The 21,277-nt window shown below is 45.7% G+C and overlaps 5 protein-coding genes across 5 annotated transcripts; 3 read left to right on the top strand and 2 right to left on the bottom strand.

Annotated features, from left to right (window-relative positions):
• The first annotated feature begins 524 nt into the window (after positions 1–524).
• Positions 525–4,637, top strand: LOC120663858. Its single transcript, XM_039942802.1, has 6 exons — positions 525–684; positions 1,698–1,845; positions 2,110–2,180; positions 2,441–2,490; positions 4,020–4,156; positions 4,248–4,637. Coding segments are annotated over exons 2-6 (471 nt in total). The 5' UTR covers positions 525–684; positions 1,698–1,843; the 3' UTR covers positions 4,459–4,637.
• Positions 4,638–7,576: 2,939 nt separating this feature from the next.
• On the bottom strand, positions 7,577–9,882 carry LOC120663857 (lysine histidine transporter 2-like). Its single transcript, XM_039942801.1, has 7 exons — positions 9,587–9,882; positions 9,067–9,450; positions 8,553–8,946; positions 8,296–8,401; positions 8,075–8,166; positions 7,876–7,944; positions 7,577–7,730 (listed from the first exon to the last, which is right to left on the bottom strand). The coding sequence occupies exons 1-7, from the start codon at positions 9,766–9,768 to the stop codon at positions 7,632–7,634; spliced, it is 1,326 nt and encodes a 441-aa protein (XP_039798735.1). The 5' UTR covers positions 9,769–9,882; the 3' UTR covers positions 7,577–7,631.
• A 231-nt stretch (positions 9,883–10,113) lies between these two features.
• On the top strand, positions 10,114–12,064 carry LOC120663856 (54S ribosomal protein L37, mitochondrial-like). Its single transcript, XM_039942800.1, has 2 exons — positions 10,114–10,297; positions 11,305–12,064. Exon 2 carries the CDS (start codon positions 11,325–11,327, stop codon positions 11,718–11,720), a length of 396 nt encoding a protein of 131 aa, XP_039798734.1. The 5' UTR covers positions 10,114–10,297; positions 11,305–11,324; the 3' UTR covers positions 11,721–12,064.
• A 1,488-nt stretch (positions 12,065–13,552) lies between these two features.
• On the top strand, positions 13,553–15,818 carry LOC120667472 (GDSL esterase/lipase At2g42990-like). The gene is made up of 5 exons (XM_039947540.1): positions 13,553–13,590; positions 13,789–13,814; positions 14,095–14,277; positions 14,508–15,001; positions 15,367–15,818. Exons 1-5 carry the CDS (start codon positions 13,553–13,555, stop codon positions 15,520–15,522), a joined length of 897 nt encoding a protein of 298 aa, XP_039803474.1. The 3' UTR covers positions 15,523–15,818.
• Positions 15,619–20,831, bottom strand: LOC120663855 (stromal 70 kDa heat shock-related protein, chloroplastic-like). The gene is made up of 8 exons (XM_039942799.1): positions 20,271–20,831; positions 19,278–19,530; positions 18,441–18,520; positions 17,606–17,748; positions 17,396–17,494; positions 17,089–17,278; positions 16,545–16,943; positions 15,619–16,300 (listed from the first exon to the last, which is right to left on the bottom strand). Exons 1-8 carry the CDS (start codon positions 20,814–20,816, stop codon positions 15,896–15,898), a joined length of 2,115 nt encoding a protein of 704 aa, XP_039798733.1. The 5' UTR covers positions 20,817–20,831; the 3' UTR covers positions 15,619–15,895.
• Positions 20,832–21,277: the final 446 nt, after the last annotated feature.

The following is a 21,277-nucleotide window of genomic DNA, read 5'->3' as shown; positions in this document are numbered from 1 at the left end:
CGCACAGCTTGCAAAAGAGAAACATAGGAAGCACCAACAATGAACATGATTGTTCCAAAGAGACTTGTGTACACGAATGTGAGAATGAGGAATACAGTAATAAAAAGGAAAAGAAAGAATAAAAGTAGTAGGCGAGGACTATATATAGAAACATGGCAAATAGCACTAAATGTAAACCCTGCTTAATACAAACACCTCACGATCACCAAGAACACTAATTTTATTGCAGGTACAGAGCTGAATTTTGGAAACTATATATGTTGGGTAACAGTAGTAAAGGAAGCCTTGTGTATGCCTTTATGATTGGTCCAAACATTTTCTAGTTGTTTTAAGTTGGTCCCACATTTCGGAAATTATCCCTTTGCTAAAAAAAATTGTCACTTCGTTCCAAACGGATGTGGGCGGCGAAAATGGGCCTGTTTCTTTGTTCGGCTTTGAATACGGCCCGCTACGTACGCCGGCCCAGCCCAGGGGCTCTGTCTCAACCGAGCTTCCGAGCCCAGCCCAGCCCAGGGGCTCCAGGTATCTCGAGCTCACTTCGTTCGCCGTCCCGGCCATCCCTGCGGCCGCCGCACGCTCCTCCTCTCGCCTTCTTCCACCGCCGCCGCGGCGCAACCCCCAGGTTGTTGCGGCGCGGAGGTCCACCCCGTCTACCTGGAGTTGGATCGGCTGCTCGAGTCGCCGGTAAGGGAGACTCCCACCTTCCTCTGTTGGATTGGATGGATGGCTCGTCTTGCTTGCGCGATTTTCCTTGTGCCGTGAGCACTCCCGACTCCGAATCTTCTGGTGCGGCGCGGATGAGCGGATTCGTCGGTTTCCTGCGGATTTATTTGCTGCCCGAGCGAATGTAGTACTAGGTAGTCTGTTTTCCAGATATGTGTGTGTGTGTGGGGGGGGGGGGGGGGGGGGCGGTGTTCCTGAACCCCATACCCTCATGTTAGGTCCATTCTTGCTTTGAATCAAGCGAGGAAGGGAATCTAAGGCGTGCCCCCTTGCACAGGATGGAGAAAATCGAATAACCAAGAAAAGCTGCTGCGCATAGCTCAGTCGCGCTCGTCTAATTTGTTAAAAATGACAGCGCAATGTTTCTTCTCCCGCCCTGTGAGTGTGAGGCGTTCTTTCAAGGTGCACTGATGGAATCCTTATTAGGTATCATCGCATTTGTGGACTTCAATGTGTGGATTGCGCTTGTTGCTGCTGCAGGCGAGAGTGGCATAATGCGATTGAGTGTTGTTTACACCCTTCCTGCGGTTTACTGGCCTTTATGGTGCTTATAGGTGAAACAGTATTTGGGGTCCAAAGCTTGCGTGTTGTTGATAAGTGCCCTATAACTTAGTACTCATTTTGCACGGGTTTGTTCTTCATGCTAGGAATGGGGGCTGTGATGTTTTTGCTTTATGCCTGTTCCAATTCAGAGGTGGTTCCTTGGTACTTTCAAGGGAAATGCCTCCAGCACTGCATTTTTTTTCTGTTTTCCAAGCGTACCACTTTCAATTTCCCGCACTCCCAAAGAACAATGAAAAGGTTATAAAACCATCTGGCATGCCACTTTGGAAAAATTTGCTGCTGCCATCTTATCTGGCCACCACTAAAATTCCACATTTCCCTTGATATATCTTTGTTTACTGAATTTAATATTCTACAGTCTGCACCAATTTCCCTTGATTTCACCAGTTTAATATGATGTGTATATGCAGTGAACACTTCCGCCGGTCGCTAGCTTCTTCGTCTTCCTCCGCCGCCTCCACCGCTCGCTAGTCTTCATCCTAGTTGCTGGCGCATCGGCATTGTATTCCCCTCCTCCTCGGCCCGTTCCTCCGCTTCGCCACCGCCTCGCCCCGACATGTTTGTGCCTTCCCCGATCTTCTCTTTTCCCATCGCAGTTCGTTGGCTCCTATTACCGCACTCGGCTTAGGCATCAGATAAATTTGGAAGCTACTGCTCTGCTCAAGCAGTCCTTTGTCGATTCTAATGCTTTCGTCCGTTACAAGTCACGCTTGTGATATTTTGAGTAGACCTTGTTAATAATATATTATTTATGTTTTTGTTTTTTGGATTTGGCTGCTATAATTCTGAAAGTTCCTTCTTGATAAAAAAAAAATACTGCAGGACTGGGTCATCTAAGAAGCATGAGCTCAAATCTAAGGAAAAATTGGAAAAGAAGCTCAGCTTTTACACAAGTGGGTGTGACTTTCCCGTTGAGTTGACAGTCTTTTACTTTCTGATCCTGATTAATATTTTCGTTCTTCACTTTCTATGATTTGCATAGTAGTTTGATATAGTGTACCGTAAATACTTAGAAGTTATAACAAGATCTATTTCAAGTCGGCTATTTCTTGTTGTCCACTTCCATTTCTCTACCTTGATTTTATTTTGCATAATAACATGCCCTACCATAATATGTGCTATAATCGCTGAAAGTTTTGCTTTATTATTCCAGAAGTAAAAGATGCTGTTACTTCCTTAAATGCTAAGAAGACTATCAGTAAGGTATTTCCAACTCCTACCCTTCATTAACATATTAATAGATTTTTCTCAGCCATTGCGTGTTTGTTGAACTCCACAGATTATCATTTGATTATAAACTGTATAAACACTAAATGTATGCCTACATATAAAGAAAATATTATCGTGTAGTGCCCTGTTATGTCTGATAAGTCAATAGTTTTTAGTATGACATTCTGTTAAAAGTTGTTCTTATTGGCCTCCTTTCCGTAGAAGTTGTGGAATGTTACTATCACAACCACATACAATATGTTAGGATTGGTTAATTTATTGTATAGCTTTTCTGAAGTATAGCACACTACAGGATCGCATGCCCTGGGACAACCGGGTCATGTGCATTTAAGTTTTAATGTTTATACCAGTTTAGCATAGTCCTTCCTAAATACTGTTGCTAGGTGTTTTTGGCTGTTTGCTAGCTAGGTGGTACTTACCCTTAATGCATTAAACTCGTATTCAACCTGCCTAGACATTGAGCACAACCAGAACAAGGATACCAGGCCTAATTTTTGTGAACTGTGGCTTAAGAAGTTTATAAATTGGATCTCAGTCTTTTCATAGGATGTTGACAAGATAATGTGAAAAGAGGTTAGAACCAGTATTAGCTGCTCATGGCTGAGTCCTACCTGACATAAATTTGGTATTTGCCATGCCTCTTGCAAGAAATCTATTAGGAGTTATGATTGACTTTCTAGATTGTTTCCCAATTCTGGTATTGGTAGGTCCTCCATCTTCAACATTGATGTGATGGCCACAACTTACCATCAATTCTGACCGAGGTCAATATACTATTAAAGAGAATTGGTTTAGAATTTTAAGAGCATGATGTTAAATGCATCATAACTCTAGTTTTTGCATCTGTTGCTAATCTGAATCATACTTTTGTCCCTTATTTATGCTATAATTATTAAGAAAAGATAGTAGGTACCAGGGAAACAATTTGAAATGTATGTACTTTTCTAGTCAAAAAGTGAGAAAATGCAGTACTTTGGTGTTGTCCACATTTAGAATATCACTTAGAGCAGTTGGCTCAAGTACAACCAGTTCTCTATCAAAGCCAGCCTGTACTCAATTCAAGGGATTAGTATTACACTGGGAAAAATCCCATTTTTTATGGAAGATGTGAAGTTGCACATTTTGTAGTACTGTCATATTCACTACACTGGGTTGTACTGTCATGTATTTCAATTAAGTCCTATTATTGGTGTTGGTCAGTCTGATTCCCTTAGGACAAGTTTCCTGAATATCCACATATTCTGTGTGTTACTGAATAAATACTGGAGAAGAGGTAATATTCCAACATTATCCACATATTCAGCTTAGAGAATTATATGTTCCTGGACATTTTTTTTCAAAAGGTCTTTTGCAGTGTTTGCCAAAGTAAGCTTTTTATATGGATCCAATATTGAAACTAACTTGTACATCTCATCATTTTTTTTTAAGTTTGTAGTTTCGTTTTTTTCTTTTAGTTCTGTGTGATGTCGCATTGTCCATTCTAAGTTTTAATTCTTGCGCAGAAAAAGAACCAGAGTTGTCGTCAGAAAAAACTGAAAGCATACGATCTTTCAGCACTCTCCGAGTTCCTTCCAGAACCAACTGAACCAGAGCACAAAACAGATGCAAAGCTGAACTGCAAGTCAAGGCAGACTTTAGTGTAATCCTCTGCTGACATCTTGCTTCCTCGCTTCAGGTCTTGGTAGTTTCCATCTATGGTTTTGAATTAAGAAACCTACTCTGTTTTGCAGGCTACGGGAGTCTGCTCACCTGAAAGCTGTTCTGAACAACCCGCAGTTCCAGCTCGACCCGTTTGCCGCGATCCACCAGCACCTGCTAGCAACACAGCTACCTGCGGCTGCGAAGAAGGATGATGCCGCCAAGCATAGGAAGGACTCCAAGGACAAGAAAAGGAGGAAGAAGAAGAGCACTTCGTCTAGCTCCCAAACAATGGATATCTGATGCTGCAACTTTAACATTGCAATTGCAGTGATACACTTGATTTTTTTTCGTTGGCAATTTTGTACGGAAGCGACCTCCCTAGTTTCGTTGGAACTTCGGAGGTTGAACTTGGGAAGTTTGGTATGGATGTATGTCAAAATTTGGCACCAGTAGATCTATATCTGCTAATCCTTTTCACTGCCCGGTTGTCTCTGTGACTCTGTCAGTTTCGCCGCGGATATATGCCGTAGAAATATATATAGTTACTAGTACAGTGCCCGTGCGTTGCTACGGGTCCTTTGTTACGATGCGATATATGTAAAAAGTCGTTATTTGTTGACATGCGGTATAGACATATTGCGATAACATTAAGACAAAGATAATTAGTATTGGCACCAGTTCAAGAAATTAACAGGACAATGGAAAACACAAACGTTCGTAGCTAGTAATTACAAATAAAAAAACTAAACATGGATGTAAACGTTCCAAAGATCTAGGAAGTGAGCACTTCTTTGTAGACGATATTCTTGGTAAGTGTGACATCTAATTCGCTAATCTCATCATTAGTCGTTGCAGCGAGAACTTTGAGTCTGCTTCTGGCTGTAGCTCGTGACATAGCGACATATAGCTGTCCGTGTGAGAACACCGGGTTAGGGAGGTAGACTCCAACATGAGGGATCGTTTGCCCCTGAGCTTTATTGATAGTCATTGCAAAGCTCACTCTAACAGGGAACTGTTTCCTCTTGAACCTAAATGGGAACATTTCATCATCCGAAGGACATAAAGGTATGCGTGGGAGGAAGACTCGCTTTCCCGCGTGTTGACCCAGCACTATCTCTGCATCGATGGTGTTCCTCTGAAATGCTCGCACCACCAACCTCGTTCCATTACACAAGCCATTTGGTGGGTCAAGATTCCTGAGCAATATCACTGGACAATTAACCTTAAGCTTTAGGATGTGAGGCGGCAAACCATTCGGTGTCAAAGAATTCAAGAACTCAGATGGGTAGTGATTGTTTGGATCATCAACTGCACAATCAAAGCTGTGATAGATCATTTGCTGTCCTGGGAAGCGTTCGATGAGCTTCATGTTTATGCCATCGACGTTCTCATTCCTAGTTGATAGAATAGCTTGATCCATGGCGCGACGGGAGGGCAGCTGTAGGGTTGCGACGGCGCGGCGAGTCTGAGGTGGCGGCGCTACGGCGTATCGGGAGGGCGCGGCTCTATGAGGATGGAGGCGGCTCCATGGCGCGGGGGAGGGCAGCGGCGTTGGATCCATGGCGCGACGGGAGGGCAGCCGGAGGGCCTGTTGCGATGGCGCGGTGAGAGGTGGCGGCGCTACGACGCATCTGGAGGGCGCGGCTCCACGAGGACGGAGGCGTCGCTGTGGGTGGGCTGGCTAGGGACGGAGGAACAAATTGCTGGGCTGGAATATGCAGAGGCCCAAAACATTAGACGGCCCATGCGTGCATCCACTCCTGCATCGCGACGCACGAACAAGTGCCGCTTGACGCACGAACCACTCCCACATTATAGGAGTAGAGATATAATGCATTAACTGAACCAGCAGTCCAGCACGGATTGCAACAAGGTTTCCGATTTTTCTTCCTGACGGCTCAAACGATGCTCACGCACATACGCGTTCACAAGATCTCAACACCAGGGATGCATATGCAAATGATGCTTTGCTCTTGGGAAATATTACGTCCATGCAGACCTGAAGTTGCATTGGCACTGAACGATTGTTCTTGGGAAGATTATGTGTTACCATTTTCTTTCTGTGACAAGTTCTTTAGTGATGCGTCATCTAACTCAAACCTAACCAACTTATTTGAATGATAGAATTGGGTACTCTATTAACGTCCCACCTCCCCGAGGCCGGGTCCGCTTACATCTAGCTGCTTATCTAGGACATAGACTACTCTCACAGACCAACACAAGTCTTTTCTGCACATTTTGTCCTCACTCGTACGCATCCGGGAAGAACTTCCTGGTCGGTCACCCATCCCCAAATTTCTCCGGGCCAAGCACGCTTAACCTCGGAGTTCTTTGGAGATTGGCTTCCGGAAAAGAAGTTGCAATTTGTTGTTATCCTATTAATTCTATTAAGCTCTGGGCAGAGATGTCACATACTCACCCCCTTAAGAGACCGACGTCCTCGTCGGTCAATCCCAAACCACGAACGTCCTCTCTTAGCCACGTCCCGTACGTCCCGTGCCAACGGCCCATGTGCGATGTTCGTGCGTCCAGTGTCAACGGCCCCTGTGCCACGTCCGTGCGTCCAGTGCCAACGGCACATCCCAGATGCCCGCGCACTGACCTGCCACGCGCCCGTCCACATGCCGGTGGCATCTGCGCCCGCACGCGCCCATCCACATGCCCGCGCACTTACGCCCGTACGTGCCCGTGAAACCGCGAGAGTCGGCTCTGATACCATTCTGTACCGTCCCGCCTCCCCGAGGTCGGGCCCGCTTACATCTGGCTGCTTATCTAAGATATAGACTGCCCTCACAGACCAACACAAGTCTTTTCTGCACACTTTGTCCTCACTCGTGCGTACCCGGGAAGAACTTTCCGGTTGGTCACCCATCCCCAAATTTTTCCGGGCCAAGCACACTTAACCTCAGATTTCTTTGGAGATTGGCTTCCGGAAAAGAAGTTGCAACTTATTGGTATAATTCCGGAAAAGAAGTTGCAACTTATTGGTATAATTCCGGAAAAGAAGTTGCAACTTGTTGATATAAGTATCCTATTAATTCTATTAAGCCCTGGGCCGGGATGACACAATTTCATCTATATGCACGAACACCTTAGTAACTTATTTTATCTCATCAAAGCTCATGGAATTATGAATCCCATTCTAGATGAGTTGATTACTTAAACCAAACCCCTAACAATAAACAGTACATATGACAAATGGAGCCAAATTGCTGCATCATCCCTTTAGAACACCAATGACTCGCAGTAGCACAAATTAAACTGAGCGCCACCTGCAGCCATATATATATATATATATATATATATATATATATATATATATATATATATATATATATATATATATATATATATATATATATATATATATATAGCCACAACACAGACACTTAGATAGATTGATTATGCCTAGCTAATTGTTCGTCTTTATCTAGATAGCTAACTAATGTCTTGAACAGCGGATAATCGGTCGATCACGAGAAGAACTTGTAGGTGGAGGCGTTGACGATGATCGACCGGAGACCTCCAATGGGGGCAAACACCGTCAGGAGCACGCCGATGATGATGCAAAACTGAAGAAAAGACGAAATTGTTGATTAGCGCATATGAATGAGCTCTATATATATCAAATCTTGCATGCATGAAGAATATAATGCACCATCATCATGCATCATGAATAAGTGAAGAAGATGCAAAATTTTATATCACATTACTTACCCAGTTGGCGAACCAGGAGATGCTAAACGTCTTTGGCTTTTTGATCTTCAACCACAGAATGCAGGGAAGCTGTTGAATCGCAGCAGGGGTGTCGGTTCAGTCAAACTTTAGTAAATCAAGAACTAGTTTCTCTAGCTATGAACATCCTAATTCGAATCGGTTGGAGGAAAATTAAGAACTAGAAAATAAAGGATCTCACATAGTAGGTCGTTGGCGCAAATGCAAAGCCACCGAAGAACCCTAGCAACCCACCAAAGAACGGCACGGCGATGCCAACCAGAGCTGTGAACACTGCGCGACACAAGATCAAATGAACACTTGCATGCCAGCAGGGTTTTCTTAAGCACAATATAATGCTCCGAAATCAATAAGATGCATTGACTAAGTTTAGTTTTTCGACGATAAAAGAAAGCTTCCTACCAACGTAGAGTGAACGCGCAATCAAACGGAGAGGCAGCCCTGGCCTGAACCGGAGCTTCTTCACCAGGAACGTCTCCAGCATGTCGAACACCGGCATGGCGTAGATCTTTATTTGATGCATTCATGCAAGCAACAACGACCCGTAAAAAAGTGTAAAAAATGCTACTAATGGATATCAGAATGGATTATGGCATTACGCTATGTACCGATTAATTTAGGGGGAGACGAGACGACCACACACACACACACACACACACCTGGTAGCTGCCGATGACGTGGACGACGACGAAGATGTTGGCCATGGCGATGAGCCAGCGTGGCTTCTCGAGGGTGATGAGGATGTTGTCGTCGACGGCGTTGCCGAAGACGTAGTAGCCGACGAAGGCGACGGGGAGGTAGCAGATGGCGACGACGAGGTAGGCGAGGATGACGCCCTGCCACATGGGCTTGCTGGAGGGCTTGTCCGGGGTGGACGGGATGGTGGCCTGGATCTCCAGCACCACGTTGTGGCCGGCGTAGGCGAACGCCACGTCGCCCAGCGCGCTGAGGAAGTTGAACGTCTGCCCCGTCGCCGTCGACGCCATCTTGCTGTAGTCCACGTCCGGCTGCCGGCCCTTGTGCGCCGACGCCGCCCAGGCGATGGTCGAGTAGCTGATCATGATGATCCGGCCGGAGTTTATATTAATTTAGGGTAGATGATCCGCGTTCTCCAAACATTGAAGTCGATCTCGTGATATGCATGATGATAGAGATAGACTGATCAATCGGTACCTGAGCGACATGACCGCGGCGGCGAGGGAGACGAGCGTGATGGAGTTGAAGTTGGGGAGCTGCGAGAGGAGCAGGTGGATGGCGGCGAAGATCATGATCCAGGAGCTAGTCCGGAGCGGCTGGCAGTCCGGGCACGCGACGGTGTAGCACTTCTCGAATGACTTGCCGCCGGTGACCATGTAGACGATGCAGACGCCGACCTCGACGATGAGCTGCTGCGGGACGACGATCCAGAGGCCGAGCTTGTCGCCGAAGGCGTGCTGGCCGAGCTCGTGGTAGCGGTCGAAGCGCTTGCCCGGGACGCACTCGTGCATCTCCACCATCTGCCACAGCGTGTAGAGCGTGATCACCCACGACAGGAGCATCGCCGCCACGCCGGGGCCCCTGCGCGCGCGCGCGGCGTTCAGTTCATCAGATCGAGATGATCAGACGATCCATCAATGAATCAATCAATCAATCGTAGAGCAAATGCGTGCATCGAGGTCCATCATGCATGCATGCATGTAATAATACTCCGTACCATCCGAGCTCGGACATGGCGTAGGGCAGGCTGAGCACGCCGGCGCCGACCATGGCGGTGACGTTGTGGAACGCCGAGTACCACCACTTGCCATTCCTGGAGGAGGTGATGGGCAGCCAGTCGTCGATGGCCTGCTCCTGCTGCTCCTTCCCCGTCGCCGACGACATGGCCGATTGCGCCATCGTCGGTCGTCTCAGCTCCGACCACGGCCGGACGGCGGCGAACCCGACGATCGAGCAGCTAGCGGGCGCGCGCTAGTCAAAACGGCCGGACGGGATCTGAGGGAGGGGGCAGTTGCAAGAAGGAGATGCGTGTGCCGCGTAGTGTTATATAGATACGGCGGCGGCAGGCGGCGGGATCTCGCCAACGACCTGCCTCGTTCCTCTCCTCCCTATTTTCCTGGACTGTTGGTGGTAGACTGGTTGGGGGCGGCGGAAATGGGCCTGTTTCTTTGTTGGGCTTTGAATACGGCCCGCTACCTACGCCGGCCCAGCCCAGGGGCTCTGTCTCAACCGAGCCCAGCCCAGGGGCTCCACTAGCCTCCCCAACTCACTCCGTTCGCCGTCCCGGCCGCCGCACGCTCCTCCTCTCGCCATCGTCCACCGCCGCCGCGGCGCCGCCTCCCTCCCTCCCCTGGCCGCCACCCCAGGTTGTTGCGGCGCGGAGGCCCATCCCGTCTACCCGGAGTTGGATCGGCTGCTCGAGTTGCCGGTAAGGGAGACTCCCACCTTCCTCTGTTGGATGGATTGCTCGTCTTGCTTGCGGGATTCTCCTTGTGCCGTGAGCGCCCCCGAGTCCGTCCGGATCTTCTGGTGCGGCGCGGATGAGCGGATTCGTCGCGTTCCTGCGGACGGATTTGTTTGCTGGCCGAGCGGACTAGTACTAGGTAGTCCGTTTTCCAGATATTTTGGGGGGTTTTGCTGGTGCAGGCGACAGTGGCGTAATGCGACTCAGTGTTGTTTACACCCTTCCTGCGCTTTACTGGCCTTTATGGTGCTTATAGGTGAAACATTATTTGGGATCGAAAGGTTGCGTGTTGTTGATATGTGCCGTATAACTTAGTACTCATTTTGCACGGGTTTGTTCTTCATGCTAGGAATGGGGGGCTGTGATGTTTTTGCTTTATGCCTCTTCCAACTGAGTGGTGGTTGTTTGGTACTTTCAAGGGAAATGCCTACAGCACTGCATTTTTTTTTCTGTTTTCCAAGCGTACCACTCTCAATTTCCCGAACTCCCAAAGAACAACGAGAAGGTTATAAAACCATCTGGCATGCCACCTTGGAAAAATTTGCTGCTGCCATCTTATCTGCCCACCACTAAAATTCCACATTTGCCCAAATTTAGCCTTATCTATTGTGATTCTTGTCTTAACTAGTACAATATAGGTAAAAAAATATCCCGTATCAATAATAAATATTTTCATTTTTTGTAGTAAACATCTTAAGGAAACAAGAATAATATGCCTCTATAATGCCTGTATAGCTTTCAGAGCTAAAATTCACTAAATTATGAAAACTGACTGACAGCAACAAACTACAATGGGAAGGCCCAAAACGGATCTTTTACTATGTGTGTATGTGTATATTTTCAAGGTACTTGTGCATCGATCTGTTTGAACGATTTCCATTCAGATATGTCTTTGTTTACTGATTTTGATCTTCTACAGTCTGCACTAATTTCCCTTGATTTCACCAGTTTAATATGATGTGTATATGCAGTGAACACTTCAAACCAGGGAATGGCAATGTTTTGGACAAGAGGATTAAAGTATGTTGTTGTTCCAAGGCATGCGGCTCAACTGGTAGAGAGTAGAGGTCTTGCCATTGCAAGCAAGGCAAAAAAGGGTGGAAAAGGTGGCGCAGCTGATGCCGCTAAAACTCCGGCACTCAGCAAAGAGCTTAAGAGTACAACAGTGTTTGGGGCAAACATCCTCAAGGAGGGTTCTGATCCGAAAATTCAACCAGACTCTGAGTATCCCGAGTGGCTGTGGCACCTGCTCGACAAGCGTCCTGTGCTAAGTGAGCTGCGGAGGAAAGATCCCAAGACACTTCCTTACGAAGACCTGAAGCGTTTTGTCAAGTTGGATAACCGATCTCGGATCAAGGAAAACAATGCTCTCACTGCTAAGAACTGACCTGGAGAGTCTCATCAAGAAACAGGGGCTGTTATTTTGTCCACTTTATCTAAATATTTACTATAATGAACTGTTTTTGGCAATAACACAGTGTTTCAGAACATTAAAGTTTGTGGAGTTGCTTGGTTTGGTACTATTATAAGGCAGCCAGGATGGTTCTGTTTCATTTTGCGAAGATGTAGCTTCTGCTTCTTGTGTCATGTGCTGTAGTAATTCTCAATTTCCATGGTTCTGTGGCATTTATCAGGTGTTCAATTGTACTATGGTATTTCACAGTTCACACATCTTTAATTTCATCTGAATCTTGTTGGGAGGTGAAAAATACGATGTAACTGGATTTTTCATTGATTGTGTTTGCTAATTAGGTATCTGTATGAGTTTATCTGATTTCTAGGTTTTTTCTGATTTGGCTACAATGCATGACATTTTTGCCACAAGCGCTATGTCAAATGTAAAACAGTTACATGACTGACGGCGACTGGAATAGTCGCTGAGTGTTTCCAGCTTATCAGTCTTATCGATCTGATCCAACTCAATGTCCAAAACAAGATCCACCCATAGAGAAGGCCTACTCCCTCCGTCCCGCAAAGACTGTTCGTTTAGAAAATTTTAAACATGCTAGTTGTAGTGGAAAATGACTATGTTACCCCCATTAGTTATAGCAGTTGTGATTGAACACCGCACTGTTTATTTAGTTTCATAGGTCATCAATAAATGCAAAAGCATTGGAACCAGGAAAGTAACATCCATTTAAGCATTTGATTGGCTCCATACCCTTTCCAATGCAATTTTTTCTTGGTGTTTGATATTACTTTAATTAGATGGATTTTACTACAATCTAAATGAACAATCTTTGTGGGACAAAATTTAAAGGCTAAACGAACAATCTTTGTGGGACAAAATTTAAAGGCTAAACGAACAATCTTTGCGGGACAGAAGGAGTACCTAGTAACAAAAGAATGGAAAGTTCATTGAACAGTGTAATGTTTCCATTGAGGGTGATATGTACTTCTAGTTGTTGACAAACATAAATGAGCTTTGCTTGTCGTACAACTTGGAGATGAAGTACGGATATTGATTGATGCTACAAACATCAAACGTCATAACTATTGTTGATTGGTTTGATGCTACCTGGGCCAGTGCCCAACTACAGAACTTCTGATCAAGTTAGACCACAACCAGTGTGGTACAATTTGACTTCCTGTTGTCGCATCCTTTTAAAAAGAAAAAAAGAAAAACAGGTGCCAAATCCACCGAAAAGTTAAGTAGAGTATTGGAAGATGACACAAATGATTGAAGGAAATGCCAAAGGATCGACTAATCCTTCTTCATGCTATTTGAAATAGGACAGATTATTGGAAGATGATACAAATTTTAAGGAGTTAAAATGAAATAGGACAGCATACATGCTGTTATGAATATGGGGATCAAAGAGTTAACTCGTCCAGCTAGAAAGTGAAAAACAAATTGGATAATGATGATGCAATTTAATGAAGGAGATTAAAGGCTTCGAATATTTTGGATGTGACAGTATGACACAACATTACAAGTACACATATAAACGCTACCTATCAAACTGAATCATTGAAGCGGGCCAGAATCAAGCGAACGGTGGACAGAAGCTCAACTGTCAGTACGTACTCCTGGGATCGATCTATCAATCCACCTCGCATACGTCCCCGTCATTCATAACGAAGGAGCACATGCAATCAGACGCAAAAGTTGCCATCATCTACATGCAGAGGTAGCAGCAGCACACTATAAATTTGTGCATGGGCAGCATCTAGATTCGATCAGTCTCATCACACAGCTAGCTTATTCAGCCGCTGGAGATGCACTCGCTCCGATCCAGCTTCCTCAGCCCTGTTTGGTAACGGGATCCAAAATTTTGCACAAAGGAATCTTGCATGCATGGTATATCAAACAAAGTCTATTTGCAAAAAAATTTTAGGGATAGGTGTAACTTTTCATCACGAATCTAATGATGTTAATTAAGTTATGATTTGCTGCAGTAACCATCCACTAATTGTGGATTAATATACTTCGTTAGAATTGTCTCGCAAAGTAGCCCTAGGCACGGACGCGACTTCAACGGCGGCTGCAACGGCCCGGGCGGGATAACGGCTAAGATCTAGCTTACACATTGAGTAGACCACATCTGCTAATTAACTCTCTTGCGCTTTCGTCCCCGCTTCACGTAAAAAAATCAATCCGAAGTTAATACGCTTTCCGTGGCCGGCTATTTAAGCTGGTTCGGCTCCCTCTCTCTCTTTCTCCGGTGGTTCTGGAAACAGTATGCCACGGGCTACAGTAACGCTCTGCTACAGTAACCCGAAATTCGGCCCGGCCCAACACTGGCCCACGGGCTGTTACAGCGGCGTCGCCACAGGCCGGTTCTCCAACGGCCGCCTCGTCACGGACTTCATCTCGGAGGGGTTCGGGCTGCCGTCGTCCGTGCCGGCCTACCTCGACGCCGCCAGCTGCACCATCGACCAGCTCGCCATGGGCGTAAGCTTTGCTTCTGGAGGCACCGGACTGGATGACTTGACCGCAGATACTTTTGTAAGCAGCTAGCTGAATCTCTATCTAAGCCTCACCATTCACTTGACCATAACGTCATTGAAATAAAAAAAAAACAACTAAAGTTTGTGCGTAAATAATGGTCCTGATTTTTTTTTTGAAAAGATAATGGTCCTGATTTTCAGTTCAAAGACGTTACGATCAATTCATTTCAAAACATACATCATACTTCTTGATGAAAAAGACACGGTCGCTAAAAAAATTTATTTCGGAACGTAATACCCGTGAGGCAGCAGCTGGAGTACTTCAGGGAGTACAAGGAGAGGCTGACGGTGGCCAAGGGCGTGTCCGAGGCCGACGAGATCATCGCCGGCGCGCTCTACTACTTCAGCATCGGCAACAACGACATCGGCGTGAACTACTTCCTCCTGCCCCAGAGGCGCGCCCAGTTCAGCCCGCCGGAGTACGCCGCCTTCCTCGTCGGCATCGCCGGCGCAGCCGTCCGCGAGGTCTACCACCTCGGCGGGCGCAAGATCCAGCTGACGGGCATACTGCCGGTGGGGTGCGTGCCTGCCATGAGGACGGTGAACCTCCACCGGCCGGGCGAGTGCATGGAGGACTTCAACCAGTTCGCCTTGTTGTTCAACGCCGAGCTGCGCGAGACCGCGAACAAGCTCAACGGCGAGCTTTCTGAAGCGCATGTGGTCTATTCAGACATGTACAGCCTCGTGTCCACCATTATTGCTAACCCATTGAAATATGTTAAGTTAATTTTGTTTTCACAAAGAGGATTCTTTTTAGTTAGCAAGTCATTCTAGAATTCAAAAATTAATGCCAAATATGGATAATAAATAGAGGTAAGCATAGTCATTTTACCTTCTTATTAATTGTTCTACAATTTCTAGAATGACTTGTATTTTGAGGCGGAGAGAGTATATATGCAGTTCATCTCATGGTAAATGTTTGTGAATTGTGAGGCATGCAGGCATTAATGTTAATTAAATAATTAGCTATATGCTTACAAGTTACAACCAACATGCAATTTGTACATCTATCAGAGTATCAGTATACATAGGTAGGCGAAACTTTAACAGTGGGCATGAAATTTCTTTGTTAATGATGGCCAGGATTTGAGAATGGAGCGCAAGGTTGCTGTGGCACAGGACTTATCGAGGTGTCGTTCCTATGCGTCTTGGACGAACCATTGACGTGTGAAGATACTGATAAGTATGTGTTCTTCGACTCGGTTCATCCAACGGAGAGGAAGCTAGTGAAATGCTGAATACTTCACTAGCAGCATTCCTGTGACATGGCTGCTATGTGCTCTGCAGCGGAGACACGGAGTGGATATACAAGATGGAACCATTGACATGCTATATGCTATGGGGACGATACAGTCATCATGGCTTTTATTGCAAGAAACGTCTTTCCAATGAGCTACAATTTCCATCAAAACCTTGTGCCCTTCTGTCATCTTTATAGAGCATTCTGATAATCCCGAGTTAAACTCACGAGAAATGTATGCAAAAACACTATCTCTATCAGTTTCACACTAGATAGCCTATAGTACATTTCAAAGGACGAAAAAGAGAACCATTTTGTTCACTCCCTACTGCCACCCATGCTCAACCATCGCCAGATCTACCAATCACGCCTCAGTTGCTATCAGTGAAGTCCGCGTCAATGACATCCCCATCATTGGCTCCCTTCGCTGGTCCAGCACCAGGCGTAGGCCCGGCCTCAGCATCAGGAGTAGGTCCGGCTGCACCAGCACCAGGCTGGTTGTACATTGCCTGCCCAATCTGCATCACCTCCTGGTTCAAAGCAGCCATGGCGTCCTTCATGCTCTGTGTTGATCCACCAGAAATGGCGTCTTTGAGCTCCTGGAGCTTCACATCAACCTTCTCTTTCACAGGAGCAGGGACTTTGTCGCCGAGCTCCTTCAGTTGCTTCTCTGTCTGGTAGACCACGGAGTCCGCCTGGTTTTTGGTGTCAATGGCATCTCTCTTCTCTTTATCCTCCTTGGCGAACTTGTCAGCTTCTTCTACCATTCTCTCAACCTGCAAAGAGGTAGTTGAAGGGTTCAGGCACCAATGTACACACTATTCTTTTTAGTCAATGGCACCATACTACTGAATCCTAGAAATATAACAATGACATCATAGTTAACACCAATACCACGAGATCAAAACAGCACCACATCATTGACATTAGAAAAATTTTAGGTCTAACCACCAATACACCACTACAGCTCAATACAATTACCAGGCAAAAGAATGCCTAAGCTGAAGATTTGTGCCATACCTCATCCTTCGGTAGCGTACTAGCGCCAGTGATGGTGATATCCTGTTTCTTCCCAGTGCCCTTATCAATGGCAGCAACTGAGAGAATACCATTTGCATCAATATCAAACTTCACTTCAATTTGTGGGACACCACGAGGTGCAGGGGGGATTCCATCCAACCGGAAGCTTCCAAGGGACTTGTTGTCCCTGACAAACTCTCTTTCTCCCTGGAGAACGTTAATCTCAACACTTGTCTGTCCATCTGCAGCTGTTGAGAACACCTCTGATTTTGAGGTGGGCAGTGTAGTATTCCTGGGGATGATCTTTGTCATGACTCCACCCAATGTCTCCAAACCAAGAGATAATGGAGTAACATCCAGAAGAACAACATCTTTCACATCTCCCGCCAAAACTCCACCCTGATGTTACAATGCAGATATATTAAAATGTGGCATATTGAATAAGTCACAATGGTTTACTATGTAATGGCATGCATTATGCAGTTCTTTATAAATGCAGCTTTACAATCATGTGGAAACATGAAATAGGGATGAAGAAAATCACCTGCACAGCTGCCCCAAGAGAAACAACCTCATCAGGGTTTACTGTAACATTAGGATCCTTGTCGGTAAGCTTCCTCACAAGTTCTTGCACTGCAGGGATTCGGGTGGATCCACCCACAAGAATCACTTCATCAAGATCACTGACCGACAACTTGGCATCTCTCAAAGCATTATTCACAGGAGTTTTAAGCCTGTCACCAGAGAGAATGTCAGTGAAGCCTTCAAATAAAAACGAGAATAAACACGAAATTTTACAGAATGATTTTAAAGCACTGGACTCAAAATACTGGCAGAATGTCCACAGTTACCTGTCGATAAGATCTGAACATAGTTCCTCAAATTTGGCTCTAGAAAGGGTTGCCTCAATGTGTTTTGGCCCATCAGCAGTAGCAGTAATGAACGGCAAGCTGCATTTAAGGCATTTCAGGAATAAGAAATTTCAAATGATGTAGATCAACAGCTGAGTGGAGAAGTTCAAGTTTAAATATCTTTGTAAATACAACTGAGAAGTAGCCTACCTAATGTTTGCCTGTGTCAGCGTTGACAGTTCCATCTTAGCTTTCTCTGCTGCCTCAGTAAGCCGCTGAAGGGCTTGTTTGTCCTTAAGAAGATCAATGCCTTCATCTTTCTTAAAGTTGCTAGCAAGCCAGTCTACTATTCGCTGCACAAATCAAGGATAACATGATCAATATACTGGAGTGTTATCAACCCCAAAAAAATTGCAGAACTTGTGTGGAAACAATTTTTACTCACAATGTCTGAAATTGGTTAGATACTTAGACTGGTTTCAAAATTCTATATGATCGATATTTGAGAAATAAAATGCAAAGGCATGAAACAGTAGGTCCAATCCTGTTCCACACCTGTGTACATTTTCCAGGTGCCAGAGTAAGGGCATGTTAAATATATTAAATTTGTCCTACTAAACATAAAAATTGGCATATCATGCATCCATGAGTTCCATGACCAATGTTCATCTTCCTCAACCTCCAGTTTGTCTAGGCAAAGCCTTAACTGCTCGAGACAGGAAAGCACTTAGCTACGGCAATGCTGCTATGCCTAGCACCCCTTTTTTTAAGCATTGCATACGTTTAGTACCACACTACAATATTTTGATTTGCTCTTTCAGGAATTCAAATGGCATGTTTATGGACTCTAAAATAGAAATCAGAAATCTTGAAAGCATTTGTTACTCAGAGCTGTGTTGCAAAAGGTAATGACCCAAATGTAAGAGAAAAACAATTTCAGATTAACACTTTGACAACATAAAAAAAAAAACAAGATGGAATCAGTTGAGACAATTCTACCAATGTACAATCTGCTAAAAAAAGAAAAGAAGAAAATTTGGCACACCTTATCAAAATCATCACCGCCAAGATGTGTGTCACCTGATGTGGAAAGCACCTCAAACACACCATCTCCAACCTCCAGTACTGCAGGACAATGTTGTTTTAGTTGCAATATGAGTATAAACATCTCAAAGAAAGCATTTAAAAGTATAACAGTAAGACACCAGTAGAATACCACTTTCATAAAGAAAAATATGATGGAAAGTGATCGGCATGATTACAATATTGTTTGGTCAACAAGTTGTTGATTTGACTGCAGAAGCATGATTGACTTCACAACACAGAAAGTTTCAATATAAGTTCAATAGCCAAATAATTTATCTGAATGGAATGTGATCGACATGATTACAATATTGTCTGGTCAACAAGTTGCTAATTTGACTGCAGAAGCATGATTGACTTCACAACACAGAAAGTTTCAATATGAGTTCAATAGCCAAATAATTTATCTTTGTAATAGTAACCTTATGACTAAATATTTCTCTTTAAAAAGTATAGCAGTGTTTATCAAACACCGGGCTCAAAGAGTTGGGCAACGTAAAATGCCATTTACATTCCTGAACAGACCATTTGATACCTCACAGCTCAAACTGGGCAAAACCTGAGTAAAAGTAGAGCTAATACTGCTGGACAAGCATTTTGAAACCCAGCTCAATCAGGGCAAAATGAATCAATGTTGAACAATTCATATAACCGAATAAGTATTCAGCAAATATTTTGATCCAACTAAAAGTGAAGGTTTATTTCAATGATATAAGGTGATGTCGTGATGATGATCCATATGATTCAGAAGTAACACAACTATAAGAGAGAGAAATCAACAGCTGAAACTCTTGCTTACCAGATACATCAAAGGTACCGCCACCCAAGTCAAACACTAGAATTGTTTCATTGTTTTTCTTCTCGAAACCATACGCCAATGATGCAGCAGTTGGCTCATTTATAATACGAAGAACTTCCAGCCCTGCAATACGGCCAGCATCTTTTGTAGCTGTCCTTTGTGAATCATTGAAGTATGCTGGGACTGTAACCACTGCTTTTGTAATTTTCTCATTAAGAAACTTAGAGGCATCATCCACCAACTTCCGCAAAACCTATCGCGGTAACAAACCAAGATAAATCAAACATACAACAAATAAAAATAAATGATACATAGCCCAGATATAAATGCCTGGTAGCTACTCAAAGTAAATATAAATATGATAAGATACCATCTTCTATATACATTCGAAAATTCACACTTCCAGAACAGAAATACAGAGTACAAATAACTCAACTGCTTAACTGAAGCAATGAGCTTTCAATCAATCCTCAATGTGGATAGGAATCATATTCGCATGCCACTTGTTTTGTTTTCAGACTGGAATCAAAATACACTAAGCCTAATTTGGTCCGACTTGTTTTCACTTTTCAGAATCCTGGAAAAGTCCCCACATTTGAAACAGGTGCCAACTCTCCAAGGGATTAGAGCTCCAGAGCATGTTAAGAATTCTAATATGGACTATCCATTTTGCAAACTGAAATGAAAATGTCTCTAACTTGAAACGTGTTTCTGTGACTGAACACACCTTTTATCTCAAATGTCATATATCTAGTGGCATGACAAACAAAATCCAGTATGGTGTATATTAACAAGCAATTCACCAGGTCCAAGCGCTATACTCTTTGTAAAACTGTTAACTTTTCCATATACCCAACTGACAAACAACAAACATAGCATCTATCCATATCCTCTTGCTCAAATGTCTATATACCACATTTACCCAATTGCATCAAGAACAAACTTACAGTAAAATGCATATCCAGCAAGTGTGGATTGAAGAGGTATGTATACCTGCGCGGAAATCTCCTCGGCGGCGAACTGCTTGCCGATGGCGGGGCAGTCGAGCTTGACGTTGCCGTTCTCGTCCCTGACGACGCCGTACGAGACCTGCTTGGCCTCGTCGTCGACCTCGGACATCTTGCGGCCGATGAACCTCTTGACGGAGAAGAAGGTGTTCTCGGGGTTGACGACGGCCTGGCGCTTGGCGATCTGGCCGACGAGGCGCTCCCCGGTCTTGGTGTAGGCGACGACGGAGGGCGTGGTGCGCGCGCCCTCGGCGTTGGTGACGACGGTGGGCTTGCCGCCCTCCATGGCGGCGACGGCGGAGTTGGTGGTGCCGAGGTCGATCCCCACCACCTTCTCGCAGGTGACCCGCAGCGCGGCGCCCCCGCGGGCCCCGCGGGCGGGCGCGCGCATCCGCACCGCCGCGAGGCGGCGGCCCACGAAGGGGGAGCTGGCTCCCCCGGGCCCGCCGCTGCTCCCCCGCCGGGAGAAGAGGAAGGGCGAAGCGCCGCCCGCGGCCGCCGCGCCGACCTGGGAGCAGGTGAAGTAGGCCATGGCGCGCGCGCGGGGAGGGGGGGGGGGCGCCCTAACCCTATCCGGAGAGGGGGAGCGGCCCGGAGACGGAGACGGTGGGGGGAGCGGCGGAGGGGGTGGGAGGCGAGGCCGCGAGGGGATAAGAGGGGGGAGGGGAAGGTGAGGAGAAGGGGGAGTTTATACAGGAGGCGAGGGGCTGACGTGTGGGGCCGGGATGGAGGTAGTTGGCGTACGGTACGGGTGGTGGCGGCGGCCGCCGTGGTCGGTGGTCCGTGGAGACCGCGAGAGGCGAGGGTGGGTTTTGAACAGCGGGGGTTTTCGTGGGCCGTCATGGCGGCCGCTTGTGCGCATGGCGGCCTTCTCTCGTGGGTCTCGTGGGGTTTTTGTTGCCTTTTGTTTGGGACTTTGGGAGAAGCACGTTGGACAAGAGACCTTAGTAGGAGGGTTCAAAGTTCAAACGCAGAAGAACCTGCGAGGAATTA

This window comes from Panicum virgatum, chromosome 3N, assembly GCF_016808335.1.
Source record: "Panicum virgatum strain AP13 chromosome 3N, P.virgatum_v5, whole genome shotgun sequence".
NCBI classification, from domain to species: domain Eukaryota; kingdom Viridiplantae; phylum Streptophyta; class Magnoliopsida; order Poales; family Poaceae; genus Panicum; species Panicum virgatum.
Note: the sequence above shows the minus strand (reverse complement) of the source record. Positions and strands in the feature narration are given on the sequence as shown.

What these genes read in the sequence shown, in the direction of transcription:
- LOC120663858 (XM_039942802.1), top strand. An exon ending in GAAGCTCAGCTTTTACACAA is followed by an intron (nt 2,181 to 2,440) that starts GTGGGTGTGACT and finishes TTATTATTCCAG; the next exon opens with AAGTAAAAGATGCTGTTACT. An exon ending in AAGTCAAGGCAGACTTTAGT is followed by an intron (nt 4,157 to 4,247) that starts GTAATCCTCTGC and finishes TCTGTTTTGCAG; the next exon opens with GCTACGGGAGTCTGCTCACC.
- LOC120663857 (XM_039942801.1), bottom strand. Translation starts at nt 9,768, where the DNA reads ATGGCGCAATCGGCCATGTCGTCGGCGACGGGGAAGGAGCAGCAGGAG. An exon ending in GCCGCGGTCATGTCGCTCAG is followed by an intron (nt 8,947 to 9,066) that starts GTACCGATTGAT and finishes CATCATGATCAG; the next exon opens with CTACTCGACCATCGCCTGGG. An exon ending in ACGTCATCGGCAGCTACCAG is followed by an intron (nt 8,402 to 8,552) that starts GTGTGTGTGTGT and finishes CATCAAATAAAG; the next exon opens with ATCTACGCCATGCCGGTGTT.
- LOC120663856 (XM_039942800.1), top strand. Translation starts at nt 11,325, where the DNA reads ATGGCAATGTTTTGGACAAGAGGATTAAAGTATGTTGTTGTTCCAAGG.
- LOC120667472 (XM_039947540.1), top strand. Translation starts at nt 13,553, where the DNA reads ATGCACTCGCTCCGATCCAGCTTCCTCAGCCCTGTTTG. An exon ending in GGATGACTTGACCGCAGATA is followed by an intron (nt 14,278 to 14,507) that starts CTTTTGTAAGCA and finishes AAAAAAATTTAT; the next exon opens with TTCGGAACGTAATACCCGTG. An exon ending in TTGCTAACCCATTGAAATAT is followed by an intron (nt 15,002 to 15,366) that starts GTTAAGTTAATT and finishes TAATGATGGCCA; the next exon opens with GGATTTGAGAATGGAGCGCA.
- LOC120663855 (XM_039942799.1), bottom strand. Translation starts at nt 20,816, where the DNA reads ATGGCCTACTTCACCTGCTCCCAGGTCGGCGCGGCGGCCGCGGGCGGC. An exon ending in CCGAGGAGATTTCCGCGCAG is followed by an intron (nt 19,531 to 20,270) that starts GTATACATACCT and finishes TTACCGCGATAG; the next exon opens with GTTTTGCGGAAGTTGGTGGA. An exon ending in GCGGTGATGATTTTGATAAG is followed by an intron (nt 17,749 to 18,440) that starts GTGTGCCAAATT and finishes TGATTTGTGCAG; the next exon opens with CGAATAGTAGACTGGCTTGC.